The sequence below is a fragment of the Lissotriton helveticus genome, chromosome 3_2, assembly GCF_964261635.1.
Source record: "Lissotriton helveticus chromosome 3_2, aLisHel1.1, whole genome shotgun sequence".
Classification (NCBI taxonomy): domain Eukaryota; kingdom Metazoa; phylum Chordata; class Amphibia; order Caudata; family Salamandridae; genus Lissotriton; species Lissotriton helveticus.
This window is the reverse complement of record NC_136062.1, coordinates 29,368,810-29,395,452: the sequence shown is the minus strand read 5'-3', so window position 1 is coordinate 29,395,452 and position 26,643 is coordinate 29,368,810. Positions and strand designations below refer to the sequence as shown.

The following is a 26,643-nucleotide window of genomic DNA, read 5'->3' as shown; positions in this document are numbered from 1 at the left end:
GTGTCTCCTGTAAACATAGCACATCCGGATTTAACATCATGATTATTTCGAACACCCTGGCACATTTCATCTTATCATTTAAACTGCCAACGTTTGATGAACAGATTGTATATTTTCAAAGGGGCACGATGGTCTAGATCTTTTTTCATTCTTTTCCAGAGTTTTGCGCACAACTACAAGCAGGAAAACTTCATTTATTCTGGCATCTCTGGAATAGAACCGCGTTTACAATGTGGGCAGCCAATTTGAAGGAGACAAATAAGGCATAGATATCGAAGATCGAGCGACGTCTTGTGTAAAGGTAGCCCTCCATACATCAAGTGGGTACGAGATGTTTATTAAGGCTTTCCAGCCGGAACATAGAATTTAAGAATCTACAAGTAGCACAAGAATTGCACAGATTGGTCCGCCGCCCCCCCCTTTCAAATAACGCCGTGAGCACCTCTAAGAGTGAGTAGATACCGGAAATGTTATGCCTTTCCCGTTATCAAGGCTGAGTAACTAGTACATTGATACAGTTACCATTTATGTGAAAAGAAACACAGAATTCCTGATGAAGGCGCAAGCTGAAACGCGTTGAGTGAAAGGAATTGTGGTTCTAGATATTAACTTGTATCTATTGGTATATTGTGTATAATAAATTGTGAATTAAATATTTATATTAGGAAAAAAGTCTATATAAAATATACAAAAAAATTGTGTGATAGAATGTTCATGAAACACTGATATGAAAATAAAAAGAATATAAAGGAGAAACATATCATGGTATTCTTATATAGTGTCATAGGTTAACGTTAATTTGATATTTTTAAGAATAGTGCATTGAAACCGATGCTGAGTTTCCTTTTTTCTACAAATTGTATATTTACCCATTGTTCTCTAATACAGATGCCTTATATAACCATTGCTTATATTTTTATAAAAATATTTTAGTGGTACACTGCATTTCCTTGTACATCCAGCTGTATGTATCTGACTTTTGTTTTTTCCCATAACTACCCACCCCTCCCCCCACCTTACCCTATTACCCTCCCTCGCGCCGCCCATGACCTCACCACACACCTTGCCCTCCACCCCCTGTATCTGCCCTCCCCTCACCCACCCTCCACCCTACATCTAAGGAAAAGGGGCTTATGGCCCTTACGATGGGGAGAGACTTCGTTCCAGTCTACGCTCTGCTCTAGCACTATTACTCCTTAACCATCATCTGCAGGAAATTATATGCAAAATCTATACTAACATATTCATACTTCATTTCCCATCTTGAGTATTGCCTCTTACTCATCATTTACCACTCTACTCTGAAAATTTACTCAAATCTCTTATTTTGTAAAATCCTAATTTGAACACAATAATGCTTCACTTTTCAGAGGGAGTCCAAATATTCCTGTGCTTGTATCTCTGATATAAAAAAAAGTATACGTCCCTTATATAGTACTTTCAGGGTTGCTCAGTTTAGCAGAAAAGTTTGTGCTCCCTTATTTTGAAAGGGGTTGATTAATTGTCTCAGGTGCCAACGTCTCTCCATCGTGTAATGGCAAAAGTCTGGTCTTACAAAAAATTTAAATCCTTTGCCCTGTCGTTTCCTATTAGGTCTTGCAAGATCGTATAATGCCTCCCTGGCTAGAAAGTTGTTCAAATGAATCAAGATTTCCCTAGGATGATTTCCTGCAGAGCTTTTTTTCCCCTTGGTCAGTTTAAATGGGAACCTGTGGGCTCTCTGTATGTCATTGACCCAGTTCCACATTGTTAACTCTGGGAAGGCTTCCAAAAACAATTCCTGTACAAATTTGCGAACATCTGTCCCTTCCACCCCCTCCGGAACACCAAGGATCCTGAGGTTGTTTCGCCGGAGTCGGTTTTCTAAATCAACTATCTTCAGTTGCATATCCTCGCGATTAGATGAGATCATATCTACATCAGTCTTTTGTGCGACCATTTGATCCTCAATGGCAGATATCCGTCCTTCTTCTGCGTTTATTCTCTCAGAGAATTCAGTACAGGTCTTCGCAATTCTTCTAACTGAGTTTTGAAGTTTACGGCAAGCCGTATGTGTTTTCTGGATCTCTGAGCCTGTCTCAGCTCTGTGCTCCACGATTAATTGATAGATTGCGGCTAATGATATCTCATTTGGGTTGTTAAGTATTGCTGTTGGTTCTGTCATGGTTGCCGATGTTAATGAATGAATGAATGAATGAATGAATGAATGAATGAATGAAAAATATTTATAGAGCGCACGATGGCCAAACGGCTTCCTGGCGCTGGGAGCTCTGAAGAACCAAACAGACAGGGCCAGGAGGTTTAGCAGGGGTAGGCCAGGGCAAACAGAAAAGTTTTCAGCGCTTTACGGAAATGAGAAAAAATAGGGATCGAGCGCATAGAAAGAGGAAGGGAGTTCCAGAACCGGGGGGCAAGAACAGAGAAACGGGTTCCACCAGTGCGAGATTTGTGAAAGCGGGGAACAGTGAGGAGGGCAGAAGATGATGAACGGAGAGTGCGGGCAGGGGTGTGACGGGAAATCAAAGAATTGATGAAAGCCGGTGCAGAGTGATCAAGGGCCCGGTAAACAAGGCACCCTAGTTTAAACAGAGATCTCTGCAAAATGGGCAACCAGTGAAGGGATTTGAGGACGGGAGTGATGTGATGGGTTTTGGGCAAATGAAAGATGAGACGGGCGGCCTGGTTCTGGATAGCTTGTAAGCGGCGGGTTTCATAGGCAGGGATGCCAGCGAACAAGCTATTGCCATAATCAAGGCGGGAAGTGATAAGGGCAGAAATAATAATTTTAAGGGAGTCGAGAGAAAAAAAACGAGAGATTTTCCGGATCATTCGGAGGGAAAGAAAACAGGAGGACACCACGGCACTGACCTGGCCATGCATGGACAGGTCCTGTCTGACCTTGATGCCCAGAGTTTTAACAGAGGGAACGGGGGTGGGAGGGGGGCCAAGGATGGGAGGCCAGAAAGCAGGGGACCAGGGACTGGATGAGCCGCCAATCAGGACAAGCTCAGTCTTATCTGGGTTGAGCTTGAGGTGATTGGCGCTCATCCACCCAGAGATAAAGACCATGGTGGAGTGAAAAAAGGATAGAGAGTGAGAAGTAGAGGAAAGATCAAAGACGAGCTGGAGGTCGTCAGCGTAGTTATACACAGAGACCCCCAGCTCAAGAAGAGAAGAGATAAGAGGGTGAATATAGAGGTTAAAGAGAAGGGGAGAGAGAGAGGAACCTTGGGGGACCCCACAGGGCACCGGGAGGGGAGAAGCAGAGAAGCCGGGAAGGTGAACGGCTTGAGAACGCCCTGTCAGGAAAGAGGTGATCCAGGAGAAGGCAGAACCTCGTATGCCCGCTGCGCTGACACGGTCCAGAAGAATGTTATGGTCGACCGTGTCAAACGCAGCGGACAGGTCGAGGAGGATCAGAGCTTGAGGGGAGTTGACGTCGGCCTTGGCTTTAAGCTCGTCGAGGACGGCCAACACCACGGTTTCGGTCGAATGACCCGAGCGGAAGCCAGCTTGGTGAGAAGCCAGAAGCTGGCTCTGCTCAACATAAACAGAGAGACAGGAAGTAACATAAGACTCAAGAATTTTAGCCAGATAAGGGAGAAGAGAGATAGGTCTGAAGTTAGAGGGAAGAGAAGAGTCGAGACCAGGTTTTTTAAGAATGGGGGAAATAATAGCAGATTTGAATGAAGAAGGGACCAAGCCAGTGGAAAGAGAGGCATTAAGGAAAGAGAGAGGGGTATCAGGACAGGAAGAGAAGAGGGTTTTAAGAATACGGGCAGGGGCACAATCAGTGGGGGAACCAGACTTGATTTTGGTGAGCAAAGCTAGGAAAGAGTCCAAAGGGAGGGGGGGAAAAGAGGAGAAGGAGGATTTAGGCGCAGGGGGAGCAGAGTGAGGAGGAGTAAAAGGAGTGACCAAGATGTTAGATTTGATTTTTACAATCTTCTCGATAAAGAAGTTGTTAAGAGAGGAGCAGAGGGCCTGGGAGGGAGTGAAGGGAGGGCAAGCACGATCAGAGGTGGCCAAGTTGTTTACCAAAGAAAAAATTTCTTTAGCTTTGTTGGCCGAGAGCGCCACTTGTTCAGAAAAGTACTTGGTCTTAGTGGCCAGGATGGCCTGCTTGTACTCTTTAAGAAGGGTTTTGTATTTGGCCTTATGGTCAGGGCCGTAGCTGCGGCGCCAAAGGCGCTCTGAGCGTCTAAGCTCCAGTTTAAGAGTCTTGAGCTCCGGGCTAAACCAACGGTGAGCCTCATGAGGGCGGATGGATTTGACTAGCTTGAGGGGGGCTACTAAATCACATGCAGAAGAGAGCCAATTACCAACTGCAGCAGCCTGTGAGTCAAGGGGAATACCAGTGAGATCAGGGGAAGAAGAAGCAAGGGAGTGAGAAAGGGAAGCCAAGTCAGCACGATTCCAGCTACGGGAGAAAACATTCTTGGGGCGAAGGGGCTTGTGAGGGGAGCCAGTAGTGATAGAGAAAGAGATGAGGGAATGGTCAGACCAGGTACATGGGAGGACACAGGGGGGGGAGACTATGTCCTGAGATGACCAGACTTGGTCCAGGATGTGTCCAAATTTGTGGGTGGGAACCTGGACGTGGGACTTAAGGTTGAGACAGAGGAGAGTGGCCGTGAAGTCCTTAGATGCTGAATCCTCCCTGGGATCGCCAGGCCAGTAGTTAAAGTCCCCAAGCAAAAGGACAGAGGAGTTATTAACCACCAGCGTGGCGAGAAGTTCCTGCAGGGAAGCCACGAACAGGGGCATGTTCAGGGGAGGACGGTAAACAAGGACGACGGTGAGAGGTGCCAGCAGATTGGAAGAGCGAGCAACCAGGAAGTCCACTCCAGCAATGGGTGCTTGGGGGAGAAGCTGAAATTGAATAGTGGATCGGACAATCATGGCAACACCCCCCCCAACCTTGTCCGTGGGGCGGTCAGCCCGAAGGACATAGTAGGAGTGGGGAAGGATGGCAAGAATGTCGGGGAGAGAAGCCTCCGAAAACCATGTTTCCGTTAGGAATAGAAAATCAGGGGAGTCTGTAGTAAGAAGATTAAACAGGTCGAGTTGGTGTTTGCCTGCCGAGCGAGTGTTGAGGAGAAAAGCGGAAGCAGTGTGAGGGGGGGGTGAGGGTCCAATGGGGAGGGGATCAGTGTCTGGCGTAGGGAGGGGAAGAATTGGGTGAGGAGACACAACACGGTCTGAACGGGGAACATAGATATCCAAAGCAACTAGATGCTGCGTGAGGGTGTGGGGGAGAGGCACATCAATGGTATAGGAGAGAAGTTGAGCAGGCGTGTACGACAACAAGAAAGCAGGGGGTGTGGCCCCTGGTCCCGGCCCGTCGCGGACGGGCGCAGACGGGCTTAACTTAGGCGCTACTTCGGCGCGCCTTCGTCGCGCCCGCTGCGCTCGTCCGCTGCGCGGCCGGGATAATGGTGCCATAAGTAGGAGACCGGAAGTAGCAGGGCGTGGCAGGGGGTGGAGGGACAGAGGAGCTGCCCCGCCAACCAGAGAGCAGCCCAAGATGAAGCACACGCCCGTCCCCGCCCTCGTGACCTGCCCGTCAGAGGGGGAGGGAACGCTCAGCGTGGGGCGCTCTGGAGGCGGCTACCAGGAAGTCCCAAGAAGATAGGGGGTGCGCGGTGTCCTCAGCGCAGCCCCTGAAGCAGGAGCAGGGTAAGTAAAAAGTGTCCAAGCACTTGTTTAAAAAGATCGTTGCGCCGCACCTCGGCAGCGTTGTTGCTCCCGGCGAAGCCTCGGGAGGTCTGGGGATTCAACAGAGCTAGGCGGGACTAGCCCGGCAGGAAGAAATTGCCAGGGGGGGAGGGACAGAGGAGCTGCCCCGCCAACCAGAGAGCAGCCCAAGATGAAGCACACGCCCGTCCCCGCCCTCGTGACCTGCCCGTCAGAGGGGGAGGGAACGCTCAGCGTGGGGCGCTCTGGAGGCGACTACCAGGAAGTCCCAAGAAGATAGGGGGTGCGCGGTGTCCTCAGCGCAGCCCCTGAAGCAGGAGCAGGGTAAGTAAAAAGTGTCCAAGCACTTGTTTAAAAAGATCGTTGCGCCGCACCTCGGCAGCGTTGTTGCTCCCGGCGAAGCCTCGGGAGGTCTGGGGATTCAACAGAGCTAGGCGGGACTAGCCCGGCAGGAAGAAATTGCCAGGGGGGGAGGGACAGAGGAGCTGCCCCGCCAACCAGAGAGCAGCCCAAGATGAAGCACACGCCCGTCCCCGCCCTCGTGACCTGCCCGTCAGAGGGGGAGGGAACGCTCAGCGTGGGGCGCTCTGGAGGCGGCTACCAGGAAGTCCCAAGAAGATAGGGGGTGCGCGGTGTCCTCAGCGCAGCCCCTGAAGCAGGAGCAGGGTAAGTAAAAAGTGTCCAAGCACTTGTTTAAAAAGATCGTTGCGCCGCACCTCGGCAGCGTTGTTGCTCCCGGCGAAGCCTCGGGAGGTCTGGGGATTCAATGCTGGAGTAGCTGGGGGTTAATGCTGGAGTAGCTTCTACATCAACTTGGGCTTCTGGTGAGGATTGCGGGGTGAGAGATATTTCCCATGCAAGACTCTTGCTCGTCCCGACTTGTAATATACCTGTATCTGGAGGGTTTTGTTCCAGCAGTTTATTGCAGACCACAGTGGCATTTGGGGTCCTTTCCTCTGATGTGGAATCCATGATTTTATCATTATGTTCACTTTCCAAACTAGCAATTGAGCCTTCTAAGGACTCCACCTTCTGCCCTTCATCTTGATCCTCATCTGAGCTATCCGTGCGATTCGATAATGATAAGAAAAGTTCACTCGAATCACTTTCACCTACAGATTTCCGTTCCTTCTCTGGGCGTAGCCCACACTCCAAGATTTGACCATCACATGTGTCCAAAGCAGCTATGAGTTGCACATGTGAGATTATGGTCTGATCCTCCACGTTCACTTCGGTGTCTGGTAGATCTATCTCAGTTAGAGTTGCGGTATTTCCTTGAACTGTTGACAACCACGTGGGCTTTTGTTGATTTTCCACAATTTGGGGTGTTTTTTTTTATCTTTCTTAGTTGAAAATATTTGTGGAATTCTCTTATCTTTTCCTCCATTCAGGTCACTTTTTGTATACGAGCAATTCAACTCTCCTACTGACCCTTCTAGAGCTCTTTTTTTTTATGCTTCCTACTGTCTGAGAGTCTTCAGATTGATCAACCAGCGGGGTATCACACATTCCTCTTCTCCCCCCCGTGATGTTTTAGGCGGCATCTCAGAGCCGTAGCGTTGATATCCAATAGCAATAGTAATAGAACAGTAGCTTGAACTGAAAAAACAAAATTTAAAAAAGGGGCCTACCTCTTGCAATATTGATATATATGCAAGTTGCGAATCACAGAAAATTACAAATGTTCAATGCGCTACATATGTCTAAAACCACAGATTGCCTATTGCTGAATATATTGTGTAGTTGCTCATTGCTCACCGAGGGCTTACCGCTGCTTCTTGCATTTCTCATTACAACTCCGGTGGTAGTCCTAGGTCATGGTGAGACCAGAATGCATCTGTGATCCATCAGAAGCTATCCCAATGCACCTACTCCACTTGGTGTGTTTTTGCCCGGATCAGCCGATATCCTGCACCGCAACGTTGCCCTCTGCCCCTCCTCAGGCTAGAAGTGTTCCGCAGCTTCCTCCAGGACAGCCATGATCCCCTTCGCAGAGTTCGCACACCAGGTCTCCACCAGTTGTCTGAGGCGCGATCTCTCTGCAGCTCCGGTCCACCCACGCACCTCACTCCTCGCTTCTCTGTCGATCAATGGCTCTGTCCGCTGCACACAACGACCGCCCTTCACGAATGCAAGATCAAACCACCGTAGGTGATTACATTTCTTTTCCTATTTTCAGTTAATCTCTCCATAAAGCATTTAGCATTTCACCGCTTTTCATAAACGCCGATTTTGCCGGTTCTTCCCCCGAGCAGAGAGGAGACTCAACGGATCTAGCCTCTCACACATCCTTCCTGGACGCCATCTTTTTTCCCTACCGAAGTTCGAATTTTTCAGTTACACCACTCTATTCCACTCCACTCTAAAGTACTCTATTCCACTCTGCGCGTGCCACTCTACGACACTACTCCACTCTACGATGCTCTATGCAATTCCCTCTGCCACTCCATGCCACCATACTCAACTCTATTCTATGATACACTATTCCTCTCTAATCCATTGCTTCACTCCATGCCACCCCACTCTGACATTGTATGCCTCTCCTCTCTACGCCTTTCGACTCTACAACACTCTACTCCACTGAGTGCAATTCCACACTTCTACACTACTCCATTCTATGCCACTAGACTCTACAACAATCTACTCTGCTCTATTTCACCCTAAGCAACAACCTCTACAGCAGTCCATTCTGCGCTACACCACACTACGATCCTCTAAGCCACTCCACTCTGCACTTCCACACCACCCTATTTCACTACATGACCACTCAACTCTCACTCCAAGACGCAATAAGGCACTCCTTAACACGCCACTATATTCCAGTTTACAACACTCTACTCTTATATACCCTACTATCTTTTAGCCATGCTGAACAGCAGCCACGCTGGTGTACAACATGTCAAAAACATATTGGAAAAGCCAATAGCTCCTGCTGGCGAGATCTATTGGCTTTGCCAAAGCTTATTGTTTCTTTTAATGGAGTGCGAAAGGCATTCCTGAACAGTAACCCTGGAACTTAACGTCCATCCGACGCTTGGGCAAATATCAGGGCTAAGAATAGCAACTCCGCCCGCCCTGTGGGCCACAGGGATTCCACGGCCGACTGCAGTCACCGGTGACTGGCTTCGTGCAGCAGGCTTGGCTGAGGAGAAAAACACAGCAAAAATAGTCCGGTGACAGAATGCAAATGACAAGCGGGGCTCACCATTGAGCACAACTTGTTATACGTGCCTTTTTTTTTAACCCACGAAGGTTACTGAAAGGAAAACTCAAAGTCACCGTTTGTGTACAGTTGGGAAATGCACACTTTCTAGTAAATATAGTATGTAGTTATGGTCAATTGTTTTGCAGGATTTCTTTGCAGATTCCTTGCGACTCAGGCAGCTGGGAGGCTCCTCTCACCATATCCGGGTTAAGGCTCCTCCCCTCAGACTAGAGTTGAAGCTGGACCGCTCGCAGCCAAGGCGGAAGAGGAAGTGAGTGTCCTGGCTCGCAAGAAGAGTTTCCATGACAGCTCTGTGTCCTGCTCTGCTTTGTGGTCTCTGATGCCCCCTCCTCTGCCATTAGCTGTGATACCCCCGGCAGGCCCTTGATGTACGCCCAGACCCCGCGACACATCTCCGGGAATCAGTGGCAGGGCGCCGGCGCGTGAAGGCTGGAGGATGGCGCGCACCCTGAGCCTCCTGGGCATACACCTGTGTGCCCTGCTCCTGATGGTCACCCGTCAGGTACGGTGCAGGGCATGCTAAGCGAGTGGGCCCGCGGGTCGGCGCCCAGGTGTGTTGGTGTGAGTTGCTTATATGGGATTTGTCATGTCTGCCCGTGACGAGAGTAATCAAGCTCTCCTCCGACCCCGAAATGAAATGTTTTATATGATCAATGCACCGAACAGAAAGCTTCCTGTTACTACCAGAATTTCTGCTAAACCTGACAAGTGGTCACGACGTTTTTACACTTTAAACCATATTTTTCTTCTCCATAATATGGTTACAGAGATTTGCAGTTTCCTTTTTAATGTGGTAACCTATGGTCTCTAAAATGGCATAATGGAAAATGCTTTGGCCTAAAAAGGTTCATAGCTGCCAAGTTTTCCAGGTCCATGTTTGATTCTTAAGGCTAGTCCCAGTTTTTTTTCTTAAAATGATGCAACTTGAGGTCTTGGTTTTATACAGGATTAAGTAAGAGTTCAATCCCCGAAAACTGTGTTTCGCCTAACTATTCACTTATGGACCAGGGAAGCTTGACGGCTATGCTAAATGAGGTTGACTTACCTTGTCAGGCATAAGATGGTAACATGGGGCTGCCCACAAACCTCCAGGGCTCCCTTCACTGAACTCGCATACTGCACTAGGCCAACAGTCCTCCCAGCGTTCCCCACAGTCCTGAAAGGAATGTAGTTTACATAATCTCCCAGTGAGTCAGTACTCTAGATGAATAAGTTGCCCAGCCTTGATAATAATTGCAATTGTTAACCATCACTGACCTGGCTTGGGCAGCACAACAACCCGGAGTTACTAGAGAGCTACTTACACTCCATTTGAGCTCTGTGTATCTGACATGGAGCATTACTATTACGTGCTGATCCAGCGGTTTACCAACCTCAGATATTTAAACACCATTACTCACCTGGGCCCATTAACACACACACTTTCACATAGGCTAGTAAATACAACTGGGGTTCAAGTTTATAAATGACTTTTTATGAGATTAGTTACCTGACTAATCTTTCACTGATCAAAAAGTTCTTTCCTCTGGTCAATGGACCTATTAGTTGGAACTAGTTGATGGTGAAATGACATAGATTTATATTTCTTATCGTTTGAAATAACCACAGACTCGGGAAAAGTTTTAAATATTTTATCTAGTTAATTCATGTGAGCCAAACAAGAAATACAGTACGTACTCCGTTTCCCAAGGAAGGAAGAATCAATTATTTCATTAATCAGTCACCTAATTTAAACGAGTTTTCGCAATGAGAGTACTCGGAAGAGAGAGGATAGAGAGAACAGTACAATGACATACTACACAGAACTATATTTACCTAGAACGGTGTGGAAACCAACCCCTTTGCCAAGGAACTGGAAGGGTCACCTGAGATAGAATCAGGTGACAAAGACTTCAGGACAGGATTCTGGACAGGATTGGTGACCTCTTCTAGATCCGACGCCTGCGTCGCACCTCTGTCTGACACTATCTTCCTCCTCGATTCTTCTCTGATCTTCTTCTAATCAATTGCCTCCTCGATTCTTCTGCGATCTTCTTCTAGTTATTTGCTAAAATTCTAAGTCTGCAAACCGATTCTTTTTCAGCATTCGCTCAGCTCTTGGACAGCATCCCGGTCTCTCGGCATCTCAGAATTACTTCATGTGTCATGGCTAACTAAACTACCTCAATTATACCTTTCATTGCTCATGTATCACCCATTAATGTTTCAACTTTAGGGAGAGGAGTTGGCCTAACGGCTAGGGCGCTCGACCTCGGACCTGGAGGAACTGGGTTCGAGTCTCGGTAACGACGCCAAACATCCTGTGATTCTGGGCAAATCACTTATTCTCCCCGTGCCTAAAATTTTTTTTTTTTTAAATGAAGTCTGTCCTCATGTAACGTAACTGGTGTTATGTAAAGCGCTCTGATACCCGATTCGGTTTGGGTGTAGTGCGCGCTATATAAAACTCTGCAAAAAAAAAAAAATACTTTATGAAACTCCTATTTCTGATTGGACAAGCATGGGGGGATGATCATCACACCATGCTAAGTTTTAATAATTTCCTTTGGTTAATGTTCCCGCCCCTTAGTTCTTATTCCCAAGCTTTATTTCCCACCCGTATCCACTTCTTTATCACACAAATGTATACATTTGGTGTTCGTTTTCCTTCAGCTTTCAGGACATCCATCAGGTTCCCTGGGCATGTAGCAATGATTGCCTTGGATGGGTTTCAAATAACAACATCATGGCTTCTTGGCTTGTTATTAGTGCGCCTGTGTGAAAGTCACGTGTGAGATGGACTTCTGTTTCAATCGGACGCCCGAATACGAACTAATAGAGGGGTCAGGATGAAACATTAATTTCAAAATAAAATGATCTCACTGTATACCACCTATTTACTCTAATCCCATTTACTTATAAAAGCTCTCCCAGCATTAGCAATTAGTAAATAACTCTTTTTAGTTTCAGTAAAGCAGATGCTTAGCATGTGAGCTTTCAAGCGGCCATTTTTAGAGCGACTGCGCAGGTGCAGAAATTTCCCTCCCAGCGAAAGAGCATCATTCTGCGTAGATGCAATTTACGCATGCGCAATACAGTTTCCAGCGTTTAGCAGCCATTCTAAGTTCCACTCGGGTTACTTGTTAGTAAAACACATAGGCAAGCTTCGTCTTGCTAAAAAATGGAATGTGGTTCATATAAGTTCACACAAATACATTATTAATACGCCGTTACAGGGTATATGAGAGGATTGCATCCAAGCAAGTCTCTTTTACACGAGTCCTTGCTCCATCAGTGCTCAGGCCCAGTTTGCATAGTATTGACACCATCCTACTCCTTTCCAGCCACATGCCACTGTATCCCTCTGTAATGGTCTAGAGCTATGGTGGATACTGTTCAGAATACCGTCTGGGCTTGGTAACCGCTCAGGCGGTGCGCAGCCTTGGCAACACTTTACACCAGTTCGATCCCCATTTTGCTGAACCTGGCTTTACGTTTGACATCGGACCGCAGGATGTGAGCCCAACTACAAAGACTACAGGTGACTACAATGGGGTGACTGTTCGCTAGGAGCAAGTTTGTTAATGTCCATGTTATACAGGCTGGCCCGCACAATGCCCTAATGGACGCGGTTGATTCTCAGAGTTCGTGCCACCTGTCGAGAGGTGTTCCCAATATTCCCTGCTGCCCCACTGGCGCTACAAGTGCTTGAAATGTTGCTCACCGCATGCTCTCCATGATAACTTATCACACAACAACGCAGGAGAAAGCGACCCTCTGTACTCCAATGGTTCGTGATCTCTAGCAGTGGGACTTGGGTGTGGAGTATACAAAAAAACAATGAGTCGCCTGTTGTACCTTGACTAGTTTGTTGTCTCTGAACTATTGACTGCGCCTGGTGCACTTTAAATTTCTTCAAATGCTGTATCACACTCCAGTTATGCTATATAAAATGGGCCTGTTGGAGGAGGCTAGATACGTGCCCTGTGGGGCGGCAGATGCAGATTTTCTATACCTGGCATGGCGATGTCCTGGGGTGGCGGCCTTCTGGGACTCTGTGCTGGACACTATCAGCGACTGTCAGATCAACAGGACCCTGTTGGTAGTCCTCCTGGGATATGTTGGAGAAGTGCAGAGGGAAGTGCAGCCTCTCATGGTATTGCTTTTACCCTTGCTAAGAGTTACCGTAGCTTGTGATGCATTGGGGGCGACGGCTGTGTCCACAACCCGATGAACAGCTGAATACACACTGGGAACCTATGCCTCCTAACTCAAACTCCAAGGAAATATGGCCCCCCTGATTGCCTACCTGGCCCTCCGAGAGACCCTGGGGCTCCCTCCTTCTGTGTTGCGGATGCTGAGGAACATATGCCTCTGTACTCCGGAGCGGCGGAGCTTGGTAATAGCCGTGGACATGCTTGGGGCTCAATGGCAGGGGGTGACATCGACACCTGAAGGTTGGTCTTGTTGCTCCTCAAGTGTGTACTTGCCATAACACCGCAGGAGGTGGATTATTATGAGCTTAGAGGCCTTTACTGCTCTGAACAAGCTGATTGTAACTTTGTGTTATCTTTCATGTATTTTCAGAGAAATGCAATGCTTTGTAATGTCACCATGCTACTGTTAAATGGGGGATGTTCGTCAGTCTCTGTTCGGTTACCTAACTGCAATTTAAATAAAAACAAAAATTGCAATTGCAAACCATTGACACAATCCATTGTATATCGAAAGAATGCAGGAAACTCACCTTACATTCCCACTTCACCTTCCAAATCGCAGTAAGGCACCAAGTATATCTTGCTAACCTGAATGACATTTCTGGCTCGCAAAGCATTGATTGTATAGTGTATTTTTGAGTTTTCCTGTTGCATATGATTCTGCAAGTTGAGGCTTTGCTATCTCAACTATTTTTAAGTTTAAAGAGAAAGTTTACTTAAATATAACAATTACATTAATTGAATACAGCATTAATAAATACCACAAGAGTAATTGCTAACATGAAGAATACATAATAGATTATTTTAAAAAAAGGGTGGGGGGAGGGAAAAGTAAGAGAAGGAGTGGGAAGAGAGAGTCTATAACTATAAACCATTTGTAAAGATGTAATAAAACAGCCTGATATTTATACAAATTGAAAATAATGTTATCGAGAACAAAAAATAAGTAAGTTATGAAAACTTGTATGAAGGTAAAAGTAGTCAAGGAAATTAAGCGAAATAATCAATGTGTCGTTGATGCAATTTAGAAAGTCTTATTACATTGTCAAGAAAAAACTGTTACTGGAGACCCTAAGGAGTCATGATTAAGAGCAAGTGAAACAGGATGAATGTATGCTCTGTCTAATCTATGGTTATAACAAACAGCATACCACCATGCTTGAAAAGATAGATTGAATCATTCCAATGTTTTGTTGTCTGTTGGGATGCAACTGCTGATAAAATGCAGTTTCAGATTGGCAGAAACATTTTCCCTTGCTACAGATAAACTTCCCAAAAACAATTTTACAAAGGTAAAAGGTACATTATATTGGAAAATAGAATTAACTTGATTCCAAATTGTAACCAAAAGCTTTTAACAAAATGGCATGAAAAAAGCAAATGTTAAAAGTCCACATTGCAAAACAAACAAGTATCTGAAACGTCTGAATACATGTTGTATATGGTCGAAAGAGGTAATAAAAGTGATAATATACAAATAAATAGTGTTTTAGTGGTGTTTACTGCATGTGAAGACTTCGTAATCTTCATCCAAATATTTCGCCACAGGGAGTTTTGCCAAATTGCCCCTAAATCTTGTTCCCATTTAGATTATATGTTTGATTTATGCCTTTCTGAGCCCAATTGTTTCAAGTGTTTATAAATAGTAGAATAAATTAGCTTGTAAAATGTTGTGTACGTGTGTGGACAAGGGCAAATTAATTTGTCAATAATGTGTATTAGTTTACTATTCCATATGGTTGAGTATAAAACTGTTAGAGTTAGTAGGACTAGACAATACGATAGGTTCTAATAGCCTACACGTGTTTTTAAGATAAAACATTTTTTGTGTGTTTTTTGTGAAAAGGCTAGATATTTGTTAAAGGAGTATGGGGTATAAAGTTTCTTACCAAACTCAATCATGGAGAAGAGAAACCTAAAGATTCCGAAATCCAGTGAATACATTGTTTAAATAAATATGCCTAGTGATAATTCTTACCCCTGATGACACCACAAAATGTAAGGTTTCAGGTCAGTTAGAGACACTGATTGGGCACTCCACCTTTTAGCGTTTTCACGCGTTTCAGCACTGCTCATTTTACCTTCATGCCTGATGCGTACTCTCCTTCGTGCGCCCCTCCCCCATTTCTATCAAAGCTGTCTTCACCTCAAACGCTGAGAGAACTGTGACTAATTTGGATAAAACAGCATGTTATATGGAATCTTTACACAAATTGACAGAATACGGCTCTCTTATACAGCTCTCATGTTTTCGACTGTCAATATTTTATATCCTTCAGCTTACTTTGCCTGTGTTTATTTCTCTTCAATGGGCACTATTTCAATTAATAATTACATAAATATTTTTTCTTTCTGGCAGTATGGTTAGGGCTCACAATCTGGCTTTAAAATTAATTTTCAAGCTTAGGGAGCGAGAGGTGGATATGGTGGGACTGCAGACCTGTGACCTGAATGCCTGGAACGGCCGAAGGGAGGAGGCGGCGATGCATAGCAGATATCTGGGATAGGCTGGATAGGCCCACATTGACGCAGTTTCGGCAGCTCCTTTATAGGGAGGGTAACTAGTCCGGGAGGCTTCTGACCTGGATCCTGCGAAAAGAAGAAGTGGTGTCACCGGTTGTCCACTTGAGGGCATCGGATGGTGCATTGAGGGTAAAACTGGAGGCAGTAGTGGATACGATCAAACACCACCTGGAGGTGGTATTTAAAGCGGAGCTCGGGATCCGACACACAGGGATACAGAACTTCCTGAGGTGGCTGACACTCCCCACTTTGCGGAGGGTGTGTGTCTCGAACTGGAATCTGACCTCACACTGGAGGAACTGAGGGCTGCTCTAAAGTTACTTCCTAAACATAATGCTCCTGAAGGGAATGAGTTCCCACCAGAATTCTATCAGGTTACTTGGCCATTCTTACAAAGGGACTTCTGGAGGTCTTTCTGGAGTCTTGTGGCCACTCACTATGTTAAATACCGATGTGAAGGTCCTCTGTAAGATGTTAGCTATCTGAACGGGCCTGGTTCCTGAAGATCAATGCTGGTTTATCCCAGACCCTAATATGGGTATGAACCTGAGATGGCTCACGCATTTACAGCTCAAAGTAGAGGGAGAAAGTGTAGCGATGGTCCTGGTTGTAGCTGACATTGAAAAGGCATTCGACACAGTCGATTGGGGATACCTCTTGGAAGTACTAAGGGTTCTTGGTTTTGGTCCGAAGGTCAGCACCTGGATCTTATTAATTTATATGAGCCCAAACACGTGGATCAGGATGGTTTCTCTCTGCTCTGACGGCTTGAAACTGGGTGGTGGCACCTGGCAGGGATGCCCACTGTTGCCCATCCTAGCACTGAAGCCCCTTATGCTCAGGGTTCGCTGGACATGATTTGGTGCAGCATACCTGTGAGAGAGATGGGAAACCTGGTTTCGCTGTACACAGATGACGCTTTGATTTTATCTCGGGGGCCCCAAGTGAGTCACTGAGAGAGCTGCTGCATATCCAAGATAACTTTGTAGTGGTCTCCGGACTGCCACTGAATAGGAGAAAGTTGCTGCTGTTTCCATTTGCAGCGCTGGTGGCGACTCCAGTGGACAGCTGTAGAAAGAATAGAGACCACCAGAAGTGATGAATAGGAATATCCTTTTAATAAGATGTGCTCCAGTGACATCATTCACCAGAGGTTCGTCCACTACAGCTCCAGCCAACAGCTCACAAAGTTGAGCATACACATTCTCAGCTGGAGTGGTTGTTACACACAGTTCTAGTTCCACATTATGTGCACATGCCATACAACTCCCCCACCATAGTAATAAAACAAGTTAAACCACACATATTTTGCCACAAAGAAAACAAGAAAACCAAATGCCAAATAATATATACATTCCTGCATAATAAAGATAACTAAATTAATTTACACAAAATCTTGTAAGCAGACTGACCTCAAACACACATGCCCACTTTTCCTTTTCAAAGAAAACGTATCCCTGTTGTCTACAATTGCAGTTGGGCTTCTCTTTTTTTATACATGGCATATCCTACAATACCCTGGTACACTTCCAAGACTCAGTGACACCATTCACAGGATCCACACAAGAAGCCTTCTTCCATAATGCAACTGTAACCTAAATTCCAAATGTGAAGAGCCTCTGTTTTTACAGCATTATGGAAGAGCTTGGTAACTCACATGGGTTGACTGACCTTTTCTAACAAACCAGCTTTCCTCTGATTTCTTTTTTAATCTTAATCCAATCACTCATACTAACCTTAGTGTTCTTCACAGCCATCCGTGCATCAAAACCTTTCTTCCTTTTACAGAAAACACTCTTCTCCCTCATCATGCATTTCTCACTTTCCTGTTTTACTCTGTCATCCACAGTCAATAATTTTACACTTTTACTGTTAAAATTGTTCACCCATGCTACACTTACCATGTTGTTTGGAAACCTTTTTTAACAACAAAAAAGGAGTAACCCCTGTAGACAAATGAGAAGTCAGAAGGTACATGCAAAACTTTATTATTAAAAAATAGTTTTTTTAGATCCTTCACCCAATTTAGACCATTAGCTAATGCTTGCCGCAAGCAATCTTTAACCACTTTGTTAAAACCCTCAATCATACCGGTTGCTTTGGGATGATATAGAGCAATGTTTCTATGCTGAATGCCTCTTTCCACCAAAAACTTCCATCACCTTAGAGATCATCTGAACCCCATTGTCAGTCAGCAAAGAAACTGTAAACCCTTCTCTCTCAAATAACCCCTCCAAGAACAAGATAACATCACAATTTTGCACCGAGTTTATGACCTTCACTAGGGGCCACCTTGAGTACATGTCAATGCATGTTATCACAAATGTTTAGCTACTTGACACCCTAAGAGGACCAAAAATATCGAGCGCTAATTCAACCCAAAGGCCAGAAGCCAAATCTCGCATGACCATGGGTTGCTTCCTAAATTTCAGAATCCTGTCACATTTTCCACCCTACAAGCGATCGCGAACAACCCTCTCAATCACGATGTCCATTCCTAGCCACCAATAACTTTCCCTTACTCTCTCTTCTACTCTTTGATATACCATTATGGCTTTTGTGAGCCCATGCAATCAAACACATTCTTCCCACTCAGGTGGGATTAACCTACCCCTTCTAATCACCAAACTGTCTTCCAAAAAAGTTCCTTTCTTACTTGCCAGTAACCTCTAAGCTCATGACACACTTTTTCACATCCAGACCATCCTTCTTTTATCCTACAAATAGCACTTTTCAACTGAACGACCTCTTTCAATGCACCTTTGCATTACTCAGCCTTGACAACAAAATCCAAAACTAAACAAACTTTAACAGCCTCATCCCTGAATTAATCTTCAGTATCCCCTTCTTCACCGTTCTTTCCATACACAATCTTGAACAACAGTCAGCAATTATGTTCATCAAACCAGGTACATATGAAACTGTGAACTCAAAATCTTGCTAGGCCAACACCCATTTTCTCATTCAGCTAGATATGGCATTGACACAGTTTTTGCAATGGTTTGTGATCTGTTTTGATTTTAAAAACACTACCCAGAAGGAATTACTTCAGTCTCCTTGTGGCCCAATAAACCGCCAAAACCTCCTTTTCGATTACCAAATAATTAAGTTCCGCGCCACTTAATGATCTAGATTAAAAACAAAATTGTATTTATCTTTCCCTCAATGACTTGTTAAACTACCGCACCTAGACTGTTTGCACTAGCATCTGTTCTCAGAACGGCTTAGCACCTGGTTGGAAATTGCACAAATTTGCTACAGCCGATAAATCATTCTTTACCTGTGCAAATTCCTTCTCACATTTCTCTGACTATTCAAATTCTACACCTTTCTTTGGTAACTTCCTCATGCTATTGCATCCTTCAGCAAAATTTGAAATGAACTTGCTGTAAAATTTCCATAGTCCCTAAAGATTTCACCAACTCATCTTTGGAACTGAGACTTGACATGTTATTAAGAATATTGACAAAGCTTCCCTTAGGCGAATCCCTACAGCAGAAATCAAGTGTCCCAAATACTCAATTTCTGAGACCCCAAAGTACATTTTTAGGATTCAAGGTAAATCCACTCTCACTCAATCTCCTTAATACATCACACAGCCTGGAATCATGCTCACTCGAGGTCTCTCAGACACCAATACGTTATCCGCTAATACCATCCAACACTATTGCCCTCTGGAACACAGCAGAGAAGGAAATTAATCCAAATGGCAAATGCATGTACTTGTATGTGCCAAACGGCATAATAAAGGATGTCAACTCCTGCGACGGGATGTAAAGATATCTGATGATATGCAGAAGTTAGGTCCAAAGAAGTGAACTATTTTGCCCCTTCCAAACAACATAACATCTCAGTAAAACTTGGCAATGGATAAGGATTTGCCACCACTGCCTTGTTTAATTCCCTCAAGTTCACTCAAAGCCGAGCATCCCCATTCACCTTTCGAGCCATAACCATGGGAGAAACGCATTCTGCTGCCTTAACCACTTGGATGCTCATGACAAGGTCAGCTCGTCATGCAGTACACTGGAGCTGTGCTAATGACGAGCTGACCTTGTCATGAACAATGGGAAATCCATAAGTCCAGCACCCAGCGGGAATTGCCTTAGCATTGAAGGTGTTAATCTCTTGTATAATAACTATAAAGGAATACCTGACTACTCTTTTGTGCACCTGTATTTTATTTAAGCAGGTACAACAAACAGAATCCAGCTGTATGTCTTGCATGGATCTAGGTATTCAATTGACTTATTTATTTTTATCAAATTTTGACTTTTTTCAGATCTTTCGAAGAGATTGCAAGATCAGGATAAACATTAAAAACAAATAACAAAACATTTCGTGACCAAATCAACTGTCAATGAAGTACAAAACATATACATAAACACATGAAACACTAATATGATGTGAAGCACCAATTGCCACAATATGATTTCACAAAGCTTGAGAAACTTTCATTTCATTCTAGTAAACAGTTCAGTGTCTAAATTAATAACACTTCTATAAATGCCAAACACTACTCTCAAAGTGCCGAAATTAGTTTTCATTCAGGACAAGATGTTTTATTGTATTCCGTGTGTGTGGCAGGTACAAGTACGTCGCAGCACGCTGACGTATAACTGAAAGTGATTGAGAGCGTTTTAGACGACAGGGGAGACCGCCGAGGAGGCATTGACTGATTCCAGTGTAGAAGGGTACAAATCTATGTGTTCGTCAAGCGGCAACATACCGTAAAGTATTCACAGAACGAAATGTTTTGTTGTTTGTTTTTAATGTTTATCCTGATCTTGCAATCTTTTCGAAAGATCTGAAAAAAGTCAAAATTTGATAAAATAAATAATAAGTCAATTGAATAACTAGATCCATGCAAGACGTACAGCTGGAGTCTGTTTGTTGTACCTGCTTAAATAAAATACAGGTGCACAAAAGAGTAGTCAGGTATTCCTTTATAGTTATTATTGTATAAACAGGCCCGACCTGGCTACTGTCTCCGGGCCTACCCTCCTTTAGATTAATCTCTTGTATGACACCATTTTGTAAAAGTTCATCTAATTCCATCTTCATGGTTTCCTTAATCATTAAAGGCACGATTCTCACTTTACCAACCTTGGGTCTCACACCAGACTAAAGTTTAATACAGTGCACATTATTCTTCAGCTGACCCAACTCTTTCCTGAAGATATCTGGAAACAACTTTTCATAGTTAAATCTGCAAGATTGAACTATGAAAAGTTGTTTCCGGATATCTTCAGGAAAGAGTAAGAAGGAGACTCATTTGGATCAAGATACGCCGACTGTTCCCTTTGGTGAAATCAACTGATTAGGGAATCGCCCTAAAAAGACACATACATTTTATCTGGAATACTTGATGGGGCGACTATCACACCCTTGAGATTGTCTTAAAAAAACTTCCTAGGAATTAGTGATCTTTGCACCTGAATCAAAAAACATTTCTGCTGGTGAGTAGTTTCTTTTCACTACACCCAGCGGTCCATCACCTTTCTGCCCCTCTATTTGCAAGACCAATTCATTAGACTTATCATCTGAATCATAAAGCACTTTGCTCACATTCTTTGTTTTCTTATTCTCAGATCTATAGCAGGATATGAAGAACCTCTTTTTCCCACTCGTTTTACAAAACAATCTTTGAAGTTGGCTACATGACCCACATTACCACATCTACAACACTTAATCGGAGGTTTCTTGTTTGACCTTATTTCCTGCTGTTGTCTACGGGCTGTTTCCCAATGAAACCCCCAGTACGTTTTGATTTCACAACATGCACAGAGTCTTTCTTTTCTTCACCCCCTTTATGGTTCCAGATAACCTCCACATATGCTTCTGAATGCTCACAATACTTCGCCGTAGTCACTTGATCATTAAGAGTGGAGTTGTCCTTCAACCAAAATGCCTCACTTGCTTTATCCAAAACACAGCCTACCAGGAATTGATCAACTAGTCTCTCATCCAATGTACCACCAAAATACACGTCAAAGCAAATTTCATGAGGGCTGATATATATGCTTCCACCGATTCTCCAACATGCTGCATTCTTCTTCCGAAGTGATAACGCTATAAAACAGTACTCAAATTTGGCAAATAATGTAGGTCAAGCTTTTCCATATACATTTCGTAATCATTAAGATCATTACCATCCTGTGTAGGCAAATCAGGCAAATGATCAAACACCTCTTGCCCTTCCGTTCCCAAACATTGCATTAATAAATATATTTTTCTCTAGACACTTGGAGAGATGCCACAAACTCTGGCATAATGTTTGAACACCTCCTTCCACTTTTGCCAATATAATACAGACTCACCAGGGGACGGAAGAAATAATGAAGGAGCAGTAACATTCATCATTTTGATACAGCAAAGAAATATGCCACAGATAAAATCTTAGCACCACAACACCACTTCAATTTACAACAGATACACTGCTGATTTCCTTTTCAAGAACTTTAGTTAAATGTACCTTTCGTGGGCTGCGCAGCTGTGCACTTCACCACCTGAGCGCTGAGACAAAATTGCCCGATGTGTCAAAGAGCTGTGAATATCAGTGATACAAAGCGCTGAAATACGTGCACCTGTAGCCTAATTGCCGTGATTGAACAAGCTGTGCACATCAGCATTACAAAGCTTCTTGCCTGCACTTATAAGACACTGAGAGGCACCTTAATAAGCTGTGCACGTCAGCATCAAAATATCACTGCGTGCGCCTGATTCACAAGGACTTAAAATAAATTGTACACAGGTTGTTGGAAAATGAGGAACTTTGAAACAGAAGATCAAAAAGTGTACGCATCACAACAGCCCTAGGCAAGATGGCCACAGTAATGTATGCAACGGCCTGAAGCAAGATGGCCGCAAGAGCGTGACCTCACCCGGTCACGGTAGAAACCTCATGAAATCACAAACGTCACTAACCCCACAGTATGCCGCTCCGCACCAGCTTCTTCAGCAATCCCATTCCATGCGGGGCGTTCAAGACAATTCCTGCATGAAGTACCTCACACAAGTGGACCGCACAAGTGCACAGCAGGCACCATGAGGTAAGGTATACCGTAATATCTTGTTCGTGCTGCCGCTCTCGCTACATTTAAATCACTGAGACAATGTCTGCTCGCGCTCAACCAACGGTTGATAATCACACCGCTGCGTCAAACTTTAGCTCACCCAGGATACAGTACAAACCAATACAGTTCATTGTAGTCAAAACAATGAAGAATCAGCTTCATTGGATCTTCGTGGTTCTTGTCTGTCAAAAGAGAACCTCCTCCGCTCACCGTTGGGTTCTGCCACCTTAAATAGGTTGATGTTGGTGTCTCTGGGAGGGTCTTGTATCCCTTCCTCATCACCAATGTGGAAAGAATAGAGACCACCTGAAGTGATTAATAGGAATATCCATTTAATAATATATGTGCTCCAGAGACCCCATCCACCAGAGGTCCGTCTACTTCAGGGGCGATCTATATCCAAATTATATCTTTATCTCTTTTGAAGTAGCTCAGATGGAGTTTGATGTGGGCCCTAGACACTTTCTAGATTATGCTGGGTTTGCTGAATGCGCCAGAGAGACATGAAAGACTCTCAGCAGCCCCTCCTCGTTTTGGCACTCAGGAGGCAATGTTGACCTGCAAAGCAGTTTCAGCTTATCCACTTTAATTTCCTTAGTCACACTTATGACTCCCTTAAAACTAAGCTGCTTATTTCCTTACCGAACATCTTCCTGTCCCCTTTGTAAAATTGATGGGGTAGATTTTCTGTATTTGGCTTGGGGTTGCCAATTAATGCATACTTTTTGGACTCAGGTAGTGAATAGATTTGCGTACCACTGCACTGCAGGGAACCCTCCTGCCTCAGTTTTGCCTGCTGGGCAATATGGCGAGACTCAAGGAGAGGGACATGTCGTATAGGTTCCTGCAGATAGCGCTTTTATTAGCCAGGAGACGCGTGGCTATCACATGGATGGGGAAGAGGGCACCTTCGCTGGTCCACTGGAGAGACATTCGGCTGAGGGGTCCCTGGCAGAAGAGATTCACATGAGGAATAGAAGAACTGCTGATACACTACAGGAGGATGTAGAAGTGTGGTTGGGATTGTGTGATCGTCCCGAGGGTGCCTCAAGCAACGAGAATGATAATACTGATGGTTAACAGTGTGCTTCTGAATTAATACACATTTCAGATGGCTTGATGACTACATTTCCCTGTTGTTCCAATGTCATGCGAGGCTTTAAATATTTACTACGACCATCCTATGTACTGTTCTATTCCTTGTTTGATGGGATGGGTTTTATTTAAAAACATCTATGAACATATTTGTTTGCTGACTTTCTTGTGCACCTAAGTTTCAACATGTTCAATGATGTTGTTGATGTGTTCTGAATAAAAAAAAAAATGTTTATTTAAAAACAAACAATTTTTAAATGACCGAAATAATTTTTGGTCTCTCTGTTGTTTTTATCATTTCATTATGCATGGTATTCCTCATTTATGGGCAAACTGAGGAATTCAAAGATATCTCCTACTTGTACCACTCGTATGTATTACAAATTGTCAACAAGAAGTAAGTGTGACTGTAAGGAGACAGGATTTTTGCAGGTTTCATTCCCACATTTGGCCCTATTTGAACTCCAGTGCTGATGGTTTTGACTCTGAAAGTGCACCGAAACCTGCTAGCCAGGCCCCAGTACCAGTGTTCTCTCCCTAAAGTATGTTGTACGAGAATTGGAACCCCAAATAACAGGGACTTTAACCCCCCTAGAAATTCCTGGTAAGCCGTACATGTGGTACCCAGGGCATGCCAGTTAAAGGGGTCACCAGGGCCTGCAGCACTGATTGTGCCACCCTGAGTGACCCAAATAAAGAGATGATACCAGACCTGCTATTGCTGACTGCAGGAGTAGTGAAAACTGCTCAATCTTGACTTAACCCTCATAATGAGTGGCAAGGTCACAGCACTATTTTTAGGGCTCGGCTGAACGCGCGGAAGCGTGTCTCCGCCGAGACTCTTTTGTCGGCATGTGTGCTTCCCAGGAGACAATCCTGGCCGCGTGCATCGCCTTGGAGGCGATTTCAAAGTGACACGCGCACGCGAACGAGCGCTGCGGCCTGGCGCTGTCTCCTGGGAAGCACACACGCATGCGCATACACACACAAGCGCCCACGCACATACATACAGAGACACCCACCCCCCCCGCACACATACACACACGAGTGCACCCCCCTCTCCCACACAGGCACACACACAACGAGGGAACCGAGCCCCCTCTCCCCCAGCCCTTTGTAACTTACCAGATCAATTCTGAGGGACTCCGCTCTCCTTCTGGCGTCGCGAGACGCTTTCACTCCGCCTTCTCTTCCGGTTACGTACGCAGCCCCGCCCCCGTCACAGGCGACTTTGCCTGACTACCTGCATTGGCATCTCCATTGGAAAGTTTTTATAAAGCGCCACTGTGCTGCTGAGAGAGCATCAGGGCGCTATACATCTTCCGATGTGTGATCACTCTGCACGATTCACACCTGTGACCTGCAGCACACACACAGATCACTGCAGAGAGGGTGCAGCCACGGAGCCCGCGAGGAGGGAAGCGCTCTGTCTGTGTGTGTGAGGGGAGGGGGGACTGCGACAAGAGACTGGCCGCGGGAAGCCAGCTGAGCAGGAGCGCCCTTCGCCGACTGCTTGCCTGAGCAGGCAGGAATTGCTTATGCTTCCGGGGAGCAGGCAGTCTGCGAGGAAGCGAGACCGCTGCAGGCACTCTCGTGCCTTGCCTGCGGGTGAGAATGTGTGAGGGCGCTCCGAGAGTTTGAGGCTTGCAGCTGTCGCTTACTGGTTTAACAAGAGCATACATATTTTCCTAAACATTCTTGTTTGATCACGGGCGGGGCTGGTACCAGTGAGTAAGGGGATTGGGGGTGACGCTTATAGCGCTCTGCGCCCCGGAGCTCCATGTTGGCGCTCATCCCACGAGGGACGCCTCTGGCTGGCGACCAGCCACCGCAGCGGTGGATGCTGCGAACGGGAGCAGAGGTTGTGGTGCGGGAGTGACGCTCTTCCAAGGATGCTGAAGACGAAGATCAGAAGCTTCTGAAGTCCTCGCGCCCAAGGTTAACGGAGCATCTGCGGCGCCGCACGTGGAGCAAACAGACCGACAAGTTTATAGAGCGCGTAATCGAGCTCCGCTGTCCGTGCGCTGGGGTTTCAGAAGTTGCTTTTATCTAACTCTACTGCCTGTCTCTATTACTTACATTGACCTCGGAAGGATGAAATCCATAGCCAGCTCGGGCGCAATATCCCTAATTTACAATATCCCTCTGTGGTTGTAGAAAGATCCCTGCCCAGCGTGCCCCGGCCTCAGTTCAGACTCATCTTTCTTGAGAGCGAACACGGTGCACCGAGTTATAATGTGTTGCTGGTTGCAGTGCTTAGAAATGTAAATCTGAGTTTGAAGCGCTTTCAAAATATGTGATACACAGCGTGCGAAAGGTGCTTCGATCACACAGCCGGGCGCAACCGCAGCATTCCGATGCAGAGCGCGCGCGTGCACAGTGATGATATGTGGTGTCCAGGTGTTTCTTAAAGCCCAGACTTATGCTCGACATCTTGCATAGTGATTGGAGGTCAGCGTGACAAGCCGAGAACAACTCACCTCTGGTCAAGGGGGCAAGCTTGGATTAAAAGTAAATTGTGGTCTCGTTTCCAGGGCCTGAAGTTTAACCACCAGAGGGCGCCAAATAATAAACCTGTCCTGGTTGCAATGCATTGGTCTTCAAACTTGATGGGTACCTGTCAGCCCCGAGGTCCCTGCAGCGAGCTCGGGGCCCCTGTCACGTGATCTGAGCAGGGAGCGTTGCGTCCTGCACCTGTGGTGTCCGTTTGTGAAAGCCAGGGATCGACGATTCGACGAGAGTCAAAAGCCTGAAATCACCTGTCTTTAGCGCTGTTTTGGTTAGTTGACGACCCATACATAATTTGCTTTGTAAATCCAAGAAAAGTACA

General features: G+C 45.4%; 1 protein-coding gene across 2 annotated transcripts in view; it reads left to right on the top strand.

Moving 5' to 3' along the window:
- The first annotated feature begins 9,097 nt into the window (after positions 1-9,097).
- Positions 9,098-26,643, top strand: part of SPPL2A (signal peptide peptidase like 2A) — a 346,877-nt gene continuing 329,331 nt past the window's right edge. The window contains exon 1 of one of the 2 annotated variants that reach the window (XM_078684763.1): positions 9,098-9,425. In XM_078684763.1, coding sequence (XP_078540889.1) covers positions 9,360-9,425 — 66 coding nt within the window. In that variant the 5' untranslated portion in view covers positions 9,098-9,359. Of the gene's footprint in view, positions 9,426-22,565; positions 22,695-26,643 lie in introns of those variants that run through there. The other variant, XM_078684764.1, reaches the window with a different exon arrangement.